This window comes from Lutra lutra, chromosome 13, assembly GCF_902655055.1.
Source record: "Lutra lutra chromosome 13, mLutLut1.2, whole genome shotgun sequence".
Lineage (NCBI taxonomy): Eukaryota > Metazoa > Chordata > Mammalia > Carnivora > Mustelidae > Lutra > Lutra lutra.
In genome coordinates this window covers 87,856,385-87,875,890 of record NC_062290.1, presented here as the reverse complement: position 1 = coordinate 87,875,890, position 19,506 = coordinate 87,856,385, and the positions used below count along the sequence as shown (strand labels likewise).

At 58.6% G+C, this 19,506-nt stretch overlaps 1 protein-coding gene across 1 annotated transcript in view; it reads left to right on the top strand.

The window, feature by feature from the left end:
• Positions 1-19,506, top strand: part of NIBAN2 (niban apoptosis regulator 2) — a 51,429-nt gene that overhangs the window by 20,890 nt on the left and 11,033 nt on the right. The window contains exons 2-5 of the mRNA XM_047699907.1: positions 10,768-10,898; positions 15,872-16,000; positions 17,631-17,736; positions 18,995-19,162. Of these exons, the coding sequence (XP_047555863.1) occupies positions 10,768-10,898; positions 15,872-16,000; positions 17,631-17,736; positions 18,995-19,162 (534 nt within the window). The remainder of the gene's footprint in view (positions 1-10,767; positions 10,899-15,871; positions 16,001-17,630; positions 17,737-18,994; positions 19,163-19,506) is intronic.

The window sequence follows — 19,506 nt, the reverse complement described above, 5'->3', positions numbered from 1 at the left end:
AGGTAGGGGGTGTGCGTGGTGGAGGCTGAGGGCCCTGGGCCTGTCTGGGGTTCTGAGGAGGTGACGTTCGAGCGTGGGGAGGAGGAGCAGGAGATGGCCAGGCCGAGGGGGAGCTCTAAGAGAGCATTGAGGCCGGAGACCCCAAGACCAGAGCTCGTTTTCTCATCTAGGCCTTAAACTCCCCTGACTTCCTTCTCTTCACGCTGCTCTCACGAGGAGCTGGGCAACAGACAGGACTGTGGGACCTCTTGTTGCTCCTTCCTCATGGCCCCAGTCTCAGTTTCCCCATTCGTCCAATGGAGAGCTTGGATTTCATTCTCAGCAGGCCCTCCCCAGATGCCGTGGCCTGTTGTAAGCATACGTCACTGGCCATTAATAAGGGGACACTCTAGGGCAGAGGTTCTGTTGGTGCCAAAGGTTAAGATAAGAGCGGTTTACCTTTATACTGCTCACCCAGCCCTTTGACTATTAGCAACCAAAGCCAGCATCTCCCGAGGACCCCTTGTCACCAGTTGAGGTGTGTGTGTGTGAGGAAACCGTATGCCCATCTTCCAGATGAAGAAACTGAGGCCCAGAGAGACTGTTCTGAGCTCAGGGTTTGCTTCTTGCTTCAAGTTTGGCCCCGGAACACACCTGCCTCCGTGAGAAACCCACATTTCTCTCCCAAAGCCAGTGCTGCACGGGGCGCTGGGGACAAAGGAACAAGGTGCCACGTCTGGGCATGGCAGCTGCCAGGTGGGTGGGGAACGTCCTGGCAGAGAGACTCCACAGGTTTCTAAGCTCTTTCTCTGTTTCTGTACACTTCCAGGTGTCGGGACAGAGGAGCGGACACACTCTTTCTTACCTGTGTGACGTTGGACAAGTCACTTCCCCTCTCCGGGCTCATCTAGAAAATGGGTTTAAGACTAAATCTGAGTGGGCGCCTGGGTGGCTCAGTGGGTTAAGCGTCTGCATTCGGCTCAGGTCATGATCCCAGGGTCCTGGGTTCGAGCCCCGCAGTGGGCTCCCCGCTCAGTGGGGAGTCTGGAGAATAAATCCGGGCGAGGGTTAAATGCAGTAATGGGGATGGTGATGGTTAATATACATGGCAGCTGCCTCTGTGCCTGATGGCGGGCTGGGGGCTATAGGCATTAGCTCAGGCCCCAGTTATTGTTATAATTAGCTCAGGCCCCAGTTATTGTTATAAATATGCACAAATGGGCCGCACAGGAGACGCTTGAGTGGGGCCTGGAAGGCTGGCTGAGACTGGACTGTGGCAGCGAGGGGGAAGGGGCTCCTGCCGGGGGGCAGGTGCAGGTGAAAGCATGGAGGTGGGGGCCTGAGGTGGGTAGGAAATGGCCTGGGTGGGTCCTGGGGAAGGAAGTGGGGCTCAGAACCTCATGGGTCCTGGATCTGATGCAGTGTAGCGTCTGCAGGCCGTGGTGTGCCGGGCCCCGTAGCAGGTGCCGAGAATGTGGTGATGGGTGAGCCCCCCCCCCCCCAGTCTCCCGGGGTATCAGCAGCCAGTGCTGTGCCTTACTGGCTGTGGGATGCTGGGTAGGCGGCTTCACTGCCCTGTGCTTTCTCCTCTCCTCCTCTGTCCCCTGGGGTAATAATAGGACACCCCCCTTCCCCCCAGGCCACCGGGCTGTTTTGATCTCTCACATGGAGTCCCTCACACGGAGCTGGCACGCCATCGGGTGATTATCACGATTGGGCCTTGGCATGCTGTGGGCTGCTGTATTTATAGGGACACGTTTTTCCTTCCTAATAACTGGCCCCAGGGAAAGGGTGGCCAGCAGAGGGTCCCTTCAGGGCACCTGAGGCTGGCAGGGAGGGAACCTCGTGGGTAGCAGTCAACCTTCCCAAGCAAGAAGGACGGCGCTGTGCATACCCTTATCCTCTCCTTCCTGGGACCTGAAGCCTCCCTTTCTGTGTGAGGGATCTCTGGGGTGTGTTGGGGGAGTTTTATTGCTCAATGAGGGTGGCTCTGGGCCGGGGGGCAGCGTGGCTCTGGGTCACTGCCTCTGGCTTTTCGCTTTGAGCTTCCTGCTGCGTGCTGGACCCTGTCCCAGATGTGGTGGCTACTGTCCAGGGGAGTCTGATGGAACGGGCCTTTACCCACTGTGGGCTGTGGAAGTAAGTGGGGGCACCCACTGAGCCAGGGGCCTCTTAGGGAAAGGAGCGGTGCAGTGGAGGGGCTGAGAAGTGGGCTTAGAGGAGGAGGTGGGAGTGTTCCTGACCTGGAGCACAGCCCGCAGTAGGACCCTGTGGCAAGGGAGAGCTTGCAGGAGCCTCAGGGCCTCCTGAGGAGCTCAGTCTTTGTCCGGAAGGCAGTGGGAGCCAGTGGGAGCCGTGGAAGGTTGTTGGGCAGAGCGGGTTCAGGGAGAGAGTTGTAATGAAAAGACCCTGTGACTCCTGTACGCGGGAGTTGAAGGAGCCAGGCGTGGAAGTGGGTAGAAGTTTGGAGGCTGGGGCAGGCACAGGGTGGGAGCGGCTTGGCTGGGGGGCAGTGACTGGTGACAGGGTCAGGGCTCAGCTGTACCAGCCTCTTGACCAGCCCCAGGTCAGCTAGGAAGTCCACCTCCCGCTGATGGCCTCGCCCTGGGGAGTAGGGCATGGGTGGGCTGGGAATCCTCTCAGGCCCAGAGTGGGGTCCCTGGGACCTGCTGCTGCTGTATAGGTGCTCTGAGCAAACTCCTTCTCTGATGGTTATCTGTGGGGTGACCCTGGGTGGGTCCCTTGCCCTCTCTGGCTGCTGTCTCCCTTCTGAACAAGGACAGGCTAGTGGGGTGGGGAAGGCTTAGCTGACTTAACCCCCTCTTGGCTCTGGCTCTGCGGGGTTCCGGCTGCTAATTCAGGCTCTTCTCATGGGCGGTCTGCCAGTCCCCCTCCTCTGCCAGCCAGTGGAGCCTGTCATTACCCCCTCCTCCTGACTTCCCCCCTGATTACAGGTCCTGAGCGGGAGCCATGTCAGCCTTTCCGACCGCGGCCACCCACAGGGCCCGTGTGGCCTGGAACCCCTGCTTCCGGAGGCTGGCAGGTTGGGGGGAAGGTGGATTTGTCCAGACTCTGGTTCTGTGGTAGAATCGGGCTGTTCTGGGTCCCTGTCATTGACAAGCTGTGTGTCTTCAGAGAAGTCACTTAAGCTCTCTGAGGCTCAGCATCTTCCTCTGTGAAGTGGGGACAACACATGAAATGACACGTGCAAACACGGAGCACCCCGCTGGGTGTAGAGGTGCCGAATGTTCGGCTGCTACCAGGATGTGTTTGTAGTGATAGCAGGGGGGCTGAGTAGAAGAGCCCTGGGCTAGGCCCTGGGGACCCGGCGCCCCGACCCAGCTCTGTGGAGACATGCTGTGTGACTGTAGGAGAGTGTCGCCACCTCTCTGGACTGCAGACTGCCCCTGCTCTCCTAGGTAGATGATGGAGATGGTGGTACTTTGGATGACTGTGTGACCCAGGGAAACTTGAGTCCCTGGCTACCTCCTCCTCTGCCCCCACCGGGGGCCTTCTCCCCAGAGCACTGGGAACCAGGTAGGCAGGTTCTGGACCGGCCCCGCCCTGTAGGGTGCTGCCTGCCTGGTTTCTGTCGCTAAATCTCTTTCAGCTCTGAAACCGGGCCGGGCCTCTGGGGGAGGTGTGTCCCTGGGGCCCTGCTGGAGCGACCGGATGAGCCAGGAACAGGTTGGGCACGTTGCCCTCAGCTGGGGCCAAACCAGGGCTGGGCCCAGTATGAAGCCCCCATGGTTGGCATGAGGCTGACACGATCTCAGTTGGAGATCGCCCTCTTTATCCCAGGGCTCCATGGTTGGTGTGGAGGGGGTCCCGGGCCTGGGTTCAGATCCCGCATCCGCTGCTTCCTAGCTGGAGGACTTGGCAGGGGTCCTGGCTCTTCTCGTCTGAAATGTTCGACCGGTCCAGACACCACCTGCCCCAGGGCCGAGTCATGGATGAAGGGGATGATCTTGGCTCTGGGGCAGCCCTGTGCGCCTTTCTGTCATCCTCAGCTCCATGAGCCCCTTTTCCTGTGTGAGCTTCAGTTTTGCCATCTGCACAGTGGGCCAAATCTCCCAGACCCCCTAGAATCTGCAGGAGACTGAAGGCTACCCTGGGGCCTTCCGCAGTCTCGCCCAGTCCCCGCTTTCTGAGTGCAGGAAGCAGTGTGACCCTTAATGTTGTCACTTTGGAAAATCAGAGATTAACGTCCTTCCGGTTGCTGTGGCTACTCTTGGTGCCGGTCCTGGGGCCGGGCCAGGCCAGGGGTCGCTCAGCTGGGCCACGGGGGTTTCAAGGGCGCCTCCTTGAATTACAGGAACTCGGACAAGAGGTACTCTGTAGGAGCCCCTATTAGCAACGTGCTTCCTCTTCGCCAGGGTCAAGTGCTGTATGCCCGTTAGCTCATTGATCTTGATCTTCTTATAGCCTGGTCAGGCCGATACTGTTGTCCCATTTTGCAGAGTGGGAAACAGAGGCTCAGAGAGAGGAAGTGCCTTGGCAAAGGCCACACAACTAGTAGGTGGCGGAGCCAGCATTGGGACCCAGAGCCCATGTGCCCAGTAGAGATGGTGCCTTGTACCTAGGTAGCATTGATGCTGAGTCCTGCCCCTGCCCCCCAACTTCTCTCCCAGTCCCTCTGTCCAGCCTGAGAGGCCTGTGGTCAGCTCCCACTCAGAGCTGACTCACCAGCAGCTCAAAGGAGATGCTGAGGCCAGCATCCTGGTCAGCTCCTGGGGCCAGGGCAACACTGATTAGATCATCATTGAGATTTTGAATCAGCTGAGCCAACAGGGACCCACCCACCCATTTTACAGTACAATTAAGGCCCATAGGAGATGGGACAGGTAAGGATCCAGTAGGTGTGAAGGCTCCCCACCAGGGCTCACCAGATGGGGGCTGGAGACCCCAGGCTTCAGTCTTGGCTCTGACAGTTGTCAACTGTGTGACCTTGGGAAAGTCACTTTGCCTCTTTGAACCTCAGTTTCTTCATCTGTAAAATGGGGATAGTAAAGTGTGCTTTGCCTTCCTCTTGGGAATAGGCAAAGACCCCAGAAGAAAGTTCAAGGCAGGGCTTTGGAAATTGTATTGTGGTGCTATGTGGGAGGCTGTTGGATGAGGAAGCTTTATGGGGTGGAGGCTTTGTACAGGCTTTGAAACCTACCTCTTTCCCCTTCTGGGCTGTGCATCTCTGAATAGGTCACCAGGTCTCTCTGAGCCTCAATTTCCTTATCTGTAAAGTGGGGTAGCAGTGTCTGTTAGGGTTCAGTGGGCTGTTCAACATAGGTAAGGTTTTAGTGATAGGCATACCTGGTAGACTGGGGGCAGAGTTAGGAGGCCTCGATGGTAAGGGGTGCCTACTGGGTCACTCTTGATGGTCCCAAAAGGGGCAGCCCTTGGAGACAGGGTTCCAGTTATCTGGGGGCAGAGTCATGCTAAGATCCACAGAGATACAGATGCAAGATCCTGTATTCCATTAGCTGGCTGCAAGGCTTCACCCCAAAACAAGCCCCGTGAGAGTGTGTGTGCGTGCATGGCCCCTGAGTCCTGAGTCAGGTGGAGCCCGCTACCCTCATACCGCCGTCTTCATGGGGAGATGGGGGTGCTGGGGAGGGAGCGGCGGCCCCCTGAGGTCCCAGAGCCCAGCGGTGTCTGGGTGCGGATTGGGACACTCAGGTCCCCTCCCAGAATTCACAGGCGGCCTTCTTGGGCTAAAGAGGGAATCAGGACCCCACAGGTGGGTGCTTCCCATGGCCACCCCATGGCGATGCTCAGTAGGTTTTTGTTGACCCACAAGTGGAGTGACTTTTCTTGAGCTGTGCATCGTTCCAAGCACTGGCTTATACACCTGAGAAGAGGAGGGTTTTATTCAGCTCTGGGGCCCATTTGAAGAATCCAAGCGTGTGCACAGGGCCCTGAGTCTGAGTAGGGTGAGCTTACCGCCGAATTCTGCAGGATATGCTGGCAGAGGGGTGCGGGGAAGGGGGTAGTGATGCACCCTGGGCGGAAGCTGAGGCTGCGGGTTTTGCCGGGGGAGCCTGTCCAAGGTCAGGTGGGAAGCGGGGTTCCTGTGTGCCTCTCGCACACGCCTGGCCTGGCTTTCCCACCCCCTTACCTTCACCTGAGCCCCTGCTTCCTCCTGGTGGGCTCTCCATTTGTCTGGCCTGTCCGCTGAAGATATACCTATCATTGTCATTATTTTGTGATTCTTTTCCTGGTTCTTTAAAAAAAAAAAAAAAAGTCCTGGATTTTTTTCAAGTTATAAAAATTATATCTGCTAATAAAAATTTCAGTCTCTTTCCCATTGTTGTGATAAGCCGAGCGCCATTGTGGTTAATAGTAACATCCTAGTGACGTTTAGGGACGTCCTGAGCCCAGCTATCCCGTCACGTTGCCCGTCCCACAGCACGTGATTGTGCCAGGCCCACCCTCCTGGGGTTTGCAGTTGATCCTCCGACGAAGCTTCCCTTCCCCACTTGAGGCTGAGGGGGCCAGGTGGCTTTGGGGCTGGGGGCCGACAGAGTGGGAACTCATGCCCCCACCCTGCTCCATGCCAGCATCTCTGTAGCTCCCAGCCGTCCCTGGGCCCTGGACCCCCGGGGTCGGCCCTGCCTCTGGGGATGGAGCCACAGCCAGGTTCCTGCTGGACCTCTGTGGGGCCGTGGGGACCGTGGTCAGAACCGGCAGTGGGCGGGAGTCAGCAGGCTGTGGGTCGAACCCTGACCGCCTCAGTCTGGATGTGTGACCTCCAGTGAGCCCCTCCTACTCTGTGGCTCAGTGTGCCTTTTGGGGTGGTGAGCTTTGGTCTCAGTGGCCCTAAATCCATGGCACGTGGTGTCTTTAGAAGCCATGAAATGAGACGGAAGAGGTGGTATGGGCAGGTGTGGAGGAGAGAGGGGCCCCCGGGGCCTGGGGGACCATCCATAGACACCCAGGCAGGGACACTGCAGTGGGGATTTGAACCGTAAGAATCCCTGGGCAGCTCCAGTGAGACAGCCGCTGTGGGGTGGCAAGAAGACCTGGGGTGCTGAGCGATGTTGACAGGAAGGGGCTTCCCGGGCCCTGATCTCAGAGCTCTGCCGGTGGGAGAAGCCAGGACTGTGGTTCCCATCCAGGTTCTCCTCCAGCAGGGTCGGCCACACAGGCCGCTGGGGACACAGTTCAGGGCTTCTCCCCAATGAGCCCTTTATCCCTGCACCCCCTCCCCAGCGTGCCTCTCTGAGATCTTTCCAGCCCCCGATCCTAGGCCCCCTCTGGTGCCGCAGGCCTCATCCTCTGTCTTCCTGTGGTACTTCCTTTGTACCAAGCACAAGGCAGTTCCTTCCAAGCTGTCTTAGGACATCCCTCAAGAATGTGCCCAGCGCGACCCTTGCCAAGAAGCCATCCTGCGGCCCTGCTCCCTTCTGGCCACCACCCCCTGCCGCCACCCCCCAGTCTTCCCTCTCTAGCCCTCCCTTGGCCGAACTTGGGCCGAGTGCACCCAGTTTCCTGGCACTGCTTGGGACCCTCCTTGAGTCCTTACTCCCTTGAGGAATGATGTCCCCGACCCCTGGCCTGACAGCCTCCCCAGCCCTGCGGGGCCTGGCGCAGAGGGGACATTTAGTAACGGGCAAGTAGACATCCCCCTTGCTCAGCACCTGCCCATGACAGGCCACAAGAGGGGGGCAGAGGGCATCTAGCGGTGCGCAGAAGGGTGCTGGGGCCACCTTCTGTGGTGTGCAGTCGGTCCTTAGATACGAGCCTCCCGATCTGTTAGGCTCCCGAGTTGGGAGAGCAAGTTTGGGTAGAGACCCTGCTCTATGATCTATTTGGTTCTGGAATTTCAGGTAGCAAAGGGTTCATTGGAGAACAGATCCTGATCTATATCGTGCTCGAGTTTGGATAGTGAGGCATGCCTGTCATTGCAGTCGGGTGAAGCGGGGGTCAGGGCTGCTGCCGTCTGTTTGGGGGTACAGGGTGCCTTTTTTCCTGTTTTCTGTCCGTTTCAGCCCGTACCCTCTCACTTCTCCCCACTCTGCCTGGGGACTCCCACCCCCACACCCCGGCCCGCCGGTCCTTGTGCCCTCCACTCCTGGACCCTGGTCCCATAGTCTCACTTGGATAACTTGCCCGCACCCCATTGGGAGGGCTACAGGGGACTTTCTCCTTCCCCCCTACCCCACCTGGCCCTTCTCAGCCCAGACACTTCAAGCCTGTCAGCTCTGTCTTTGCCTCCTCCCCAGCTTCCTCTCCAACCTATAGCCCACCCCCTGCCCCGGGGTCTTGGTGCACCTGATGGGATAATGGGATGTTACCTTGCCCTTCCCCTCCTCCTCCCCAGTCTAGTCCTGTCGCCTTCTAAACCTAGCCACCCCCTGCTTGGATCCAGTATCTGGGTTTTGCTGAGCTATGGCTTAGGCAGACCTGGGTTCGAGTTCTGACCCAGGACAGCAGCTTCCTCCTGGGTCTGGCTTCTCAAGGGTCAGGGCAGATTCTGGCGCTTCTGGAAATCGTGCTCTGAGGCTGGGCGTACTAGGGGCTGGTCAGGCCTCCCAGAGCTATGGCTGAAGGACCCTCGAGATCCTTCATGGCGGAAGAGTCTCCCGTTGGGTGTCTGGCTGCTTGTGGCAGAGTTGGGACAGAGCCCTGGGCTGAGGCTGCCTGGCCTGGTGGCTGAGACCCTGGCTCTCCCGTCCTGGGTCTGCAAGCCGCGTCGACACTAAAATGAGAAAATGATAATATGCCTCCTTAGGGATTTCATGAATATTCTTTGGGATCCTGCCTGCAGGACTTATCCACCTGCCCGCTCAGGTTAATGCCCAGGAGGTGGTAGCCACAATGATGGGAATGATGATGGGGTTTATCAGTATTATTGTCTCCCACCATCCCATCTTCTCTCTTGGGCTCCCCTCCGATTTCTTACCCCTTCTTGCCGGCTCCCCCCACCCCTCCCAGTCCTGCCTCATCATTTTCAAAACAATTCCCGTGGTCGTTGTGAGAGTTCTGCTTGTTTATGGTTTTTAAAAAATAGGCATTCAAAGCAAATTCCTCATTTGTCCCCCCCCCCATATTGGAATCTGGACAGCCATGACCTCATTCCGGGAAAGAGGACCACAGGCAGGGTCTGTGGAGTGGGGGAGGGGGGTCCTTGGTGGGCTGAGCTCTTCCAGAGGGAGTAGAGGGATTGAGCCTGCCTGTGACCCTGGATGGGGACGTGGCCGCATGCTTTCAGCCCTCCTCCCCGGCTACCACCTCCTAGCGGGGCCTCTTGGCTGCACCCCAGCTCCACCACCCACTGTCTATGTGACCTTGAGCCTGTGACTTCTTAACCTCTCTGGGTCTCAGTGCTTCTTCCGGGTCTTCTCGAAAATGGGAATCACACCAGCCCCACCGCACAGGGAGGGCTCTTGAGAAGATCAGACGAGATGCTGTCCGAGCTGGGTGGCTCTTGGGAAGCAGAGACCAGCCGTAGGAGGGATGGCATCTCATCAGCCCCTTCTTTGAGAAAGGACCAGGTCTTCCAACCTGGAATCCCAAGACTGGCAGAGGCGGTGGCGGGGGGGGGTTGCTGTCCACCACAGAGTCTAGTCTTCTTAGTGTGCAGGGAACGGAGGCCCAGGAAGGGGAGCCTTGGGGTGAGCTGGCACGACCCTGAAACTGGGACTTGAGCAGCAGCTTCTCGGGACGAGGAATTCTCTCCAAGGAGAGGGCCTCCTTGTCATGGGTCATCGCCCTCCCTGGGCCTCAGTTTCTTCATCTGGCACTTCATCAGTGCCAGCCCTGAACGTCTGGTGTGTGCTGGGCGAGCCCTGGAGGCCCCAAGAGTCACCTTCTCTGTTCAGAAACTGTTTTGGCAGCAGAGAAGCAAATGGCCCGTGGAAGCAAAAAGGTGGTTAACTTGGGGGATGAGTTAATTTAGAACGTTTATTTATTTTTTGAATCGTGGAAGGAATTACGGTTGTAAAATAATTCAAATGCTGTAAAAGTGAAGAAAGAAGTACATGCAATCCACTCGGCCCTCCCATTCCCACAGCCAGGGGTCCCACGCGGAACAGTTGGGGCGTGCTGCCTTCTGGGACCTTTTCCTCCATGTCCAGGCATAAATAACTTTGAGGCACAAGCAGGAGTGATTTTAAATGAGGTAACAGTCAGCACGTGGTTCTGTAACTCGCTTTTCTTGACGTGGCCAGGTGTGAGCACCTTCGCCCTGGTGGTACCCATCGGTCCCCCCACCCGCTTCCTGTCCCAGGTGCACAGGTAATGGTGGGAACCGGTGTCTGTGCACGCGCGCCTGGCTCGCGTCTGCTGATCGCCTGGCTGAGTATTACACCTGCTCCCCGGCGAGGTGTTCCGTGGAAAATTCCTTGAGGAGTGAGCGTGGCATCTGGGGCCCCACGTGAGCCCTTAGAATTTGCACGTGCAGCCACCAGTTGCCCTCCAGAAAGGGCCTCCCGATTTCCGGCACCCTGGGCTCCGAGTTAAGGTGTCTATTCCCCCACACCCTGACTGGTCTCTGCCTGCGGTCGCCTGGTAGCTGAGAGGCCCAGGCTGACAGGCTCACTCGTCTGTCGGTTTCTCGTGTTTTCTCTGTCACCGTCATCGGCCGGTTTCCCGGCGGGAGGGCCACCCCCTGTGCGCAGGGGATGCAGCCGCGCTTTGGCCTGGAAGGAGGGGCAGGTGAAAGGAGAGCGCCTGGGCCAGCGGTTTCACCAGCCGGCGGTAGCGAGCTTGGCCGATGCCCCTCCTTGGGGCATGGCTGCTGCTCGCGGTAACTGTGCCGACCTCACCGTCCTCTTTGTTCTTCCCTTTCAGAGAGAACCGGGAAGATCCTGACGGAGTTCCTCCGCTTTTATGAGGACCAGTATGGCGTGGCCCTGTTCAACAGCATGCGCCACGAGATCGAGGGCACGGGGCTGCCGCAGGCCCAGCTGCTCTGGCGCAAGGTGAGAGGTGCTGAGCCGGGGGCGGGGCGGGCCCCCACATGGCCTGGGCGAGTGGCTTCCTGTCCCTGGGCCTCAGTTTACCGTTGTTGCCTCCATGGTCTCTAGGGGCCCCACCTAGCGTCTGTTTTAGTCTGTTTTTAAGATTTTATATATTTATTTGAGTACCAGAGTGAGCGAGCACGAGCAGGGACAGAAGGAGGGCAGAGCGAGAGGGAGAAGCAGACTCCAGCTGGGCAGGGAGCCCCATGTGGGGCTTGATTCCAGGACCTCAGGATCATGACCTGAGCCGAAGGCAGAAGCTTTAATCCACTGAGCCACCCAGGCGCCCCCCACTTTTTTTTCAAAGATTTATTTGTTCGAGAGAGAGATTGTGTACACATGTGCCCGTGAGAGCGGGAGGAGGGACAGGGAGAGAGAGAATCCTCAAGCAGACAGCAGAGCCTGATGTGGGGCTCGATACAGGGACCCTAAGATCACGACCTGAACCAAACTCAAGATGGTTAGATGCTTAACCGTCTGAGTGAGCCACCCAGGCGCCACTGGCCACTCCTCTTTAAGGCCTAATGCCCGTGAGCAAATGACCTGCCCTCGTGGACCTTAGTTTACTCATCTGTGAAATGGGGTGAGAACACCTGCGCGGAGAGTTGTAAGGGTGAAAGAATTAGTCGTCCAGGCGCCTGGAGCAGGGGAGGTGCTCGGTGGGCGCTGGCTCATAGTGTCAGCATCACCAACCGTGTCATTAGCCTGTCATTAGCAGGATTGTGTTTGCCCAGTAAATATTTGTTGTGGGAGTGGAAGCTGTGACTGCAGCCCACGGGTCAGCACAGACTGAAGGAGGCACACAAGGCCTCCTGGGAAGGGGCCCGGCAGAGACTGGCCTCCGAGTGGGGCTGGGGGTGGGACTGGTGGAAAGGAGGTGAGGGAATGTTGGAACACACCGGTCATGAGTGCCCAGCTGGAAGCCAGCGGCCCCAGGCCTGAGCTTATGGGGTGAGCCTCTGGGCCATGGGACCTGGGGTCAGTGCTCCCCCAAACCCTTGCTCCTCTGGGGTGGTACAGGGGGCTCTGAGTCAGCCTAGGGACGATCTAGGGCATACCTGTTCAGTGACCTTCACCTTCTACCCCCCCAACCCCCGCCGGTACAGCCCAGGGGTGGCAGAGGGAATGGTGACAAGGAGGAAGGGTGCCCGCCCCACCTCTTTTGCAGGTGGCCTGCCCCGGAGTGGCCCAGCAGCAGCCCAGAGGCTACTTGCTCCTGGCTGATGGCCCAGGGACAGAGTGTCTGCCCACCAGCTTCCCTCTGGGGGATTGGACCGGCTGAGCCAATCCCTTACCAGGGTTCCAAACCAGGTCAGCCAGGCCAGCTCAGTGGGGCCGCTCTGGTCCTTTGTGGCTGAATTCCGTGCTTGGTGGGCTCCAAAGCTGCCCTGGGCCACCTCATCGCACCTCCCCACCCAGTCCTGTGGGCTTCCTCCCAGCTGCCCGGGTCAGCCTGTTTTCGGGCTTCTGGGGCAGGGGAAGGACTGTAGGGGAAGGAAGGAGGCCGGAACGCTGTGGTCTGGGGGAGGAAAACTCAGGGGTCCGGGCCCAGAGCTTCTTGGTAGCTGCTGGCTTGGGCAATTGAGTCAACCATCAGGGCTTGGTCTCCTGACCCTGACAGGTGGGCACCTCCTTCGGGGGGCTGTGGAGACGACTCCCGAGAGAATGAGGGGAGCAGGTGGGGTTAGTAAGACACGCAAGTCCCGAGTTGCCGGGTAACCTCCAGCCCGCCACCTCACCTTCCTGAGCCTCAGTTTCTCTGCATGTGAATGGACACCCAGAACCACTAGGGCAGCCTAGGGACGGGGTGGGGATGTCCTGGGGCCTCCGGGTGGGGTTCAGATTATGCGGAAAGGGACCAGTCTGGGGGTCGCAGAGGTGTTACAGCAGAAGAGCCTCCGAAGGCCCCAGACTTGGAAGGGTTGGGATTCTTTCCTTCTTGTCCCCACCCTCCCCCAAACCCAAGTAGTGGAAAATGTGTCCTGTTATCCTGAGACCAAAGGGGCTGGAGCTGGCTTTTGGCACGTGTTACCCTTTGGTGTCTTCTCAGTGGGAGGGACAGCTGGAGGCATCACCTGAGGGGAGACAGGTGGGCCCATAGTCAGGACCGCACACGGAGCCAGGCAGGTGCAGAGGCCGCACTGGTCCCACGGACACTCAGGAGACAGTAGACTGTCATGGCGGTCCCACCAGGGCCTCTTGGGAGGGGGTCGTCTCTGCTGAGGACCTGCCAGAAGGAGAGACCATCAGGCTGCGAGAGCGGCGTGTAGAGCCGGGCCTTCAGTGGGTCGCCCAGGGTGGCGGAGGCAGGATTCGAGCCAGGTTCGATTCTCGCCAGGGGCAGAGGGCAGGCCGGGGCTACGCGCCTGAGCCTCGGAGCGTCATGGGACCCTTTGTGTCTGGTCCCTTGGTGTTGTGGCCCCTCCCCATCCTGTGGCAATAGAGAGCCGAGGTGGTGCCCAGAGGTGTGGCCCGCACTGGCTGTCTGGCACATGCCCTCTTGTGTGGCGTCCCAGACAGCTGGGGTCCCAGTGACCCGAGTGAGTGGTGGGGTCTGATGGGCGAGGCTTGAGAGTCACTGCAGGGGGGACGTCTGTAGTAACGCTTTAGTGCCCGTTGTAGGAAAGCCACAGTGACATGTCAGTAAGAGGAGTAAAAGGAAACCACCCCCAACCCCCCCAAAGCAGGGATTTTTGGTCCCGTTTTGCCCCTTAGGAAACTGGCCATTGTGATAAATCAGGCTAATATCATAATAGAAATACGAATGTTAATGGTCATCATAATGTCAGTTGTTTTTATTAGAAATGATAATAGAGTAGCAATAGTAATAGTAAAAAACCAGAAATTCTGTTAAAAATAGCAGCTGGGCTGTGTGGGTACCGCTCATCCAGCGGGCAGGACATCGCCCTGAGGGATTCTACTTCTGTCCACACCCGCTATGTGGACACGGAGGCTCAGAGAGGCGGAGCCGCTTGTCCAGACTCCTGCAGCGTGGGCGGTGGGGCTGGGGCTGGAATCCGGGCCGTGGGAACCCGGGTCGCCATTCGCCTCCCCCCCGAAGATCCCCAGCGCAGCGTTGGAGAACTTGGCAGCGTCCAAAATATTTTGCCTGGACTGGCAGGTTCCGTTTCATTTCCTGCAGGCCTTCCAATGGAAACATGACTCCGCCATTTGAAAGTCTTAAAAATAAAACCCAAACCCGCAAGCAACCGCCCATTACGGGCTGCCCCTGGATCTGGGGGTGGACTCTGGTGGGGTGGGGGGGCTGGGCTGCCCCTGAGGCGGGGATCCTGCCCTGAGCTGGAAGGAGGACCAAATGGGGTGGATGGGGGGCCCCTGGGCGGGGGGAGCGAGGGGTCTCACCAGGGTGTCAGGAGAACTGTCTGCTCTTTCTTTCCAGAAAAGACGGGGATTTGAGAGCTGGGTTTGAGAGGAGGCCCCTGTCTAAATATAGCCCACTGAGGAGAGCTCTGTGGCTGGGCAAAGCCCACTTGTATGCAGTGGGGTGGCGTTGTGGGGAGGGGTGGTGGGGGGACCATTTTCTTTTCCTGTAAATATTTTTATCCCCGGGTAGGAAGCAGTCCCGGGGTACTATTGTTTGAGTACAATGGGCCCTCGTTTTCCAAGAGTGTTTTGGCATTTCCCCTTGAAGAGTAGTGGGGAGGTTGCTGGGGAGAGGGGGGCCCCTGTGAAGACATAGGCCTTGGGGGCAGGAGGCTTGGGACCAAGGCTCCCACCTGACTCCAGCTACGGGGGCAGAAGCGGAGCGGGGAAGCTGGGGAGGGTCAGGCACTGTTAATATTAATACTTTCTGCCGTTATTAATCGGATGCGTGTTTATTTTTGCAAGAGGCTCCATATTTATTGGAGAACAGCTAGAACCTATTGAAACTCCGTCCATCCAGGAGTAAGCCTGCCCCCTGTGGCCTCTGTATCTCCCTTTCCTGAAACTTCCCGGTGAGGGGTTTCTCAGGAAACACGTTCTCAGCTCTCAGGCACGGCCACCCCTCCTCCTCCCCAAGTAAGTCAGCTTGTGGAGCCAGAAGACTGACACAGTCTCAGGAGTCCCAGCGCAGTCACGGGAGCTGGGACTGTGAGCCAAGCAGACCGCCTGTAAGGTGCGTGCGATCCTGCACACGACATCTCATGGAGTCCTCGAGACACTGGGCTGAAGTCACTGCTGTCCCCGTCCTCATGTCACAGATGAGGACACCGGGGCTCAGACAGCTGATGTGACAGGCCCGAAATCACACTGAGTCAGAGGGGGAGTCCAACCTAGGGCTTTGCAAAGAAGGTCTGGGTGTTTCTGCCGCTCACATTGGTCATCTGTCTGCCAGGATGCTGGTCCAACATTGAACCCTCCAAACTCAGGTCCGCTCCAACCCCACCTGAATTCACGGAGCTCATCTTATTAGCGGTCAGAGCCAGGGGAGGCTCTCTGCAGCCACCTTGGCCAAATTTTTGTTACCCTGAGAGGAAACTGAGGCGAGAGCAGGAAAGAGACTTTAGCAGGCACCGGAGCCTTCACTCTACTGGCCTGTGGGCATTTCCCATCAGGCTGGTGCCACCGCGCTGCCGTGGTGGGTAGATGAGGAAGCAGCCTGCTGTGGGCTCCAGAGACCCGCCCCAAGGTTCTAGGGCCAGGATAGAGTGGGAGACCTTGGTCCTGGCTGGGCCCCAAATGCTGGTGCCTGGCCCGGGTTCAAGTCCTGGCATCACGGTGGCTCTGGCTGGACCTCGGGGAAGCCCCTTTGCCCTGAGCCTCACTCTGCTCTTCGGCCACGTGGCTAAGATGCAGCCCTGCCTCAGAGGAGGACTCCGGGAGATTGGGATGAGGGATGTGCTCAGCAGCGCCCCCCCTTCTTGGGGGAGCCCCACTGGCCGACTGGGCTGTCGGGGAGCCGGGCCTCACTCCGCACCCCACCCCACCCGCAGGTGCCGTTGGATGAGCGCATCATCTTCTCGGGGAACCTCTTCCAGTACCAGGAGGACAACAAGAAGTGGAGGAACCGCTTCAGTCTCGTGCCTCACAACTACGGGCTGGTGCTCTACGAGAACAAAGTGGTGAGCCCCATCACCCCCCCCAACCACACCCCTGCTCTGCTCCTTCTCCGCAGCCCCCATGCCCAGCCTGCTTGTTCCGCTAGCTTCCTCTAAACAGCCCAGCCCTGGGGCTCGCCTTTCACTTTGCCTCCCCCTGGAAGCAACTCTCCACTAGTTCCTACCCACCTCAGATTCTTGTCCAGTCCCTCCAGTGCCAGGGCTGGAGCTTCTCCCCTCCACCCCCCACCCCTCCCAGCCTCCTTCCTGGCTGGGCTTCCTGCAGCTCTCCAGCTGCTCCCATCCTTGCTCTTCCATGGTCACAACCGACTGCTGACACAGGAGTCTGGCCATTCCCTTCCCCCACTTACCCCAGGGTGGTGATCCCATCTTTTTCCTTCCTGATTCCTCTGCCACACACCCCCCCCCCCGCCCCGCGGCCACCTGCTGCCTGATGGGGAAGTGTTCTTCCTGCCCATTATTCCTTATCTTTGCCCTGGGCCCTTGGGGAAGCTCCCCTGGCTAAGCCACAGACCCATTTCTTCTCCCAGACATTTCCCCAGAGTAGCAAAGGACAGGCCTGAGTGTCCTCTGTTTAAGGAAAATCAGGGTTAAAGAAACAGAAACAGGGTCGGGAGCAGACTGATGGCCCCTGGCAGGGGTCCTCAAGCTGGTGCCACCTGGAGGGTGTATGGCACAAGCTGGGCCTACCCAGTTTGATGGAGGTCTGAGCAGGGCTGATGGTTTGTACTTCTAACAAATTCTCAGGTGATGCTGATGGTGCTTGGGACCTAGGACCACACTTTGCAAATCAGTGCCCTGGAGGTCCTGTGCTGTTCTGAAAAAATGTGTTGGGTAGTGACACCTAGTGGCCAGAGGCAGCATGGCAGCCCTGCTGTACAAGCCACTCTGACAGAGACCCTTTTTAGCCGCTTGGGTGTAAGAAAGCAGTGTCCAGACCTAATTCTCATCCAAAGCAGATTTGTGGGGGGCTCAGAACCTAGGAATCTGCTGGATGATACAGGGTAATAGTCAAAGACTCTGGAGCCAGGAGGCGTACAGACCAGGTCATGTCCTCAGTTGAGCACGGGCTGTTGTGAGCTTGTGGCTGACAATGTTACCCCACCACTGGATGGTGAGGAATTTGTGGAAGGAAGCAGTGCAGTGCCCTTAGCACGGTGCCTGGTGTGTAGTAAACACTCACACTCAGCTGGTGGGGGCTGCTGCTAACAGGGGCGGGAGTGCTGGGAATGCTCACCGCGGCTGGCTGCGAGGCGGGGAGCCAGTCATGTTACATCGATCATCTCACGCTGTCCTCACTCGGCCTGTGGGGTGGGAGCTGTCATCGCCCTGGTTTAGTAGATCAGGAGACAAAAGCATAGGAGGCAAAGGAGCCTAGTGTCCACGTCACACAGTCGGTGTTCAGTGGAGCCGGGATTTGACCCCTGGCCAGGACGCAGGTCATTACACCAGGTGGTCTCAAATCACTGCGGTGGGTAGGCTTCTCCTCTTTCCCCCTCCCCTCTCCCTTCCCCTCCTCCCCCCTGCGTCAGACAGGTCACACTGAGAGGGCCCTGGAGCCTTAGTGGAAAATGGGGCTTAGGTTTGGCCACGCTGTAACCCCCAGCGGCCATTTCTCTTGTCCCTTCCTCAGGCCTACGAGCGGCAGGTCCCACCCCGGGCTGTCATCAACAGTGCCGGCTACAAAATCCTCACCTCCGTGGACCAGTACCTGGAGCTCGTTGGCAACTCCTTACCAGGTAAATGAGCCCTCGCACCCCATCCCAGGCTGAGATGCCCTGCTTAGGCCCAGGAGGTGGTGGGGGAGAGGGCAACCCTGATCACAGAGCTCCAGGCTCCACGTTTGCAGAGAGAGTGGCCAGGCCTCTAGGGATGGCACGTGCCCTCAGAGGGGAGGCCGAGAGGGGGTTTGCCTGAGGCCACCCAGTGAACTGGGCCTGGGCCGGTGTTGGCTCCCTGCTGCATGCCGGCTTCCTGAGCCTTAGAGTCACAGCTATGCCGTGGGGTCCTGCTCTCTGCCCTTCCCACCTCCCTGAGGCCTTGTGAGATCCCTGGAGCAGATGACCCAGGTGACTCTCTAAACTGGAGTCAGTACTGCATTGGTGAGGAGTTCTAGGTATCCCGTTTCCATCCCACCCTGTCGGGGCACATCTGTCTCCCAGGTGATCCCAGGGAAACCTGGGGGTGGGGGAGCCACCGATCTGGGGGGCAGCCTGTGTCCCACCCTCCCCACAGGGCTTAGGGGTAGAGCGCCCTGTGCTGTTGAGGGCTCTGAGAAAGCCCAGCATTCCTGAATTCCAGCCCCAAGGCTGGCTTTGTTTTTGTTGTGTCTTCTCCCGCAACTTGGCACTGGGAGGACTGACCTTGGGGTGTTGTGTAGACCCTGCGAGGTGTTGTGTGCCCCCAGGCCCCACACAGGGATGCGGAGCCAGGCCTAGAAGAAGAGCTGTCATTGTGTTATCAACAGGGTCCAGGTCCTAGCCCTGGGACCGCTTATCTCTCTGGATCTCAAATATCCATGGGGAAGAAGTAGAGAAAAATATCCTTTTATTTATTTTCTGTCCCCCGCCCCCCAACCCTCCCTCCTCCTGGGACATTTAAGCTACTCTTTGGCCTCCACAGCTGAAATTTGAGGGGAAACCCAAGAAGGTAGTGCTCTGCCTCTGAGCCTGAGGCCTCTCTGACCCGTGCTCCCTGTGCTGTAGGCACGGACTGGCGAGCCTTTCCCCGGGTGCAGTGCCAGCTCTGATAAATGGGTCCGAACATGCCTGGGGACTCTGAGGTCCCTTAGCTGGGCTGCAGTGGCAGAGAAGCATGCTGTTTCCCTACTGACTTGCTGCTCAGCCCAGAACAGGCCAGCCCTCTCCGGGCTTCAGCCAGCCCCTGGGAGCTGGGTCCGGGGATCCGTCGCCCCGTCGTCCCGTCGCCTGCCGCCCCCCCCCCCCCCCCCCCCGCCTCATCCCTCGCCCCAGAAACTGCAGGGGGCTGTCTCCGCAGGGACCTCGTCAAAATCAGGCACGACCCCCATCCTCAAGTGCCCCACGCAGTTCCCGCTCATCCTCTGGCACCCTTCTGCCCGGCACTACTACTTCTGCATGATGACGGAAGCCGAGCAGGACAAGTGGCAGGCGGTCCTGCAGGACTGCATCCGGCACTGCAACAATGGTGAGGGGCCCCTGGGCTCGGTGGCGGCGGCAGCGGGGCAGGGCGGGGGGCGTGGCCTGGGGTATGCGCAGAGTGGCGACACCTAGTGGCTGAGTACGGTGCGGCAACCCTGCTCTAGGAGCTGTTCTCCGTTTCCCACTGGGGTCGTTAGGAAGCCACTGCGATGTCACCTTTTAACTCTCTTCCTTGAAGAAAACAGTTCTGTCCCGCTCGGAGAAAATTTAGGAAATTGTTCTTAGAGGGGGTATGGTTGTTGAGCCCTTGGGCCCTGGGGCCCAGAATCACAGTCCCGATTCTGCCCCTTCCTAGCAGCATGACTTTAGGAGGAGACCAGTTTACCTCTC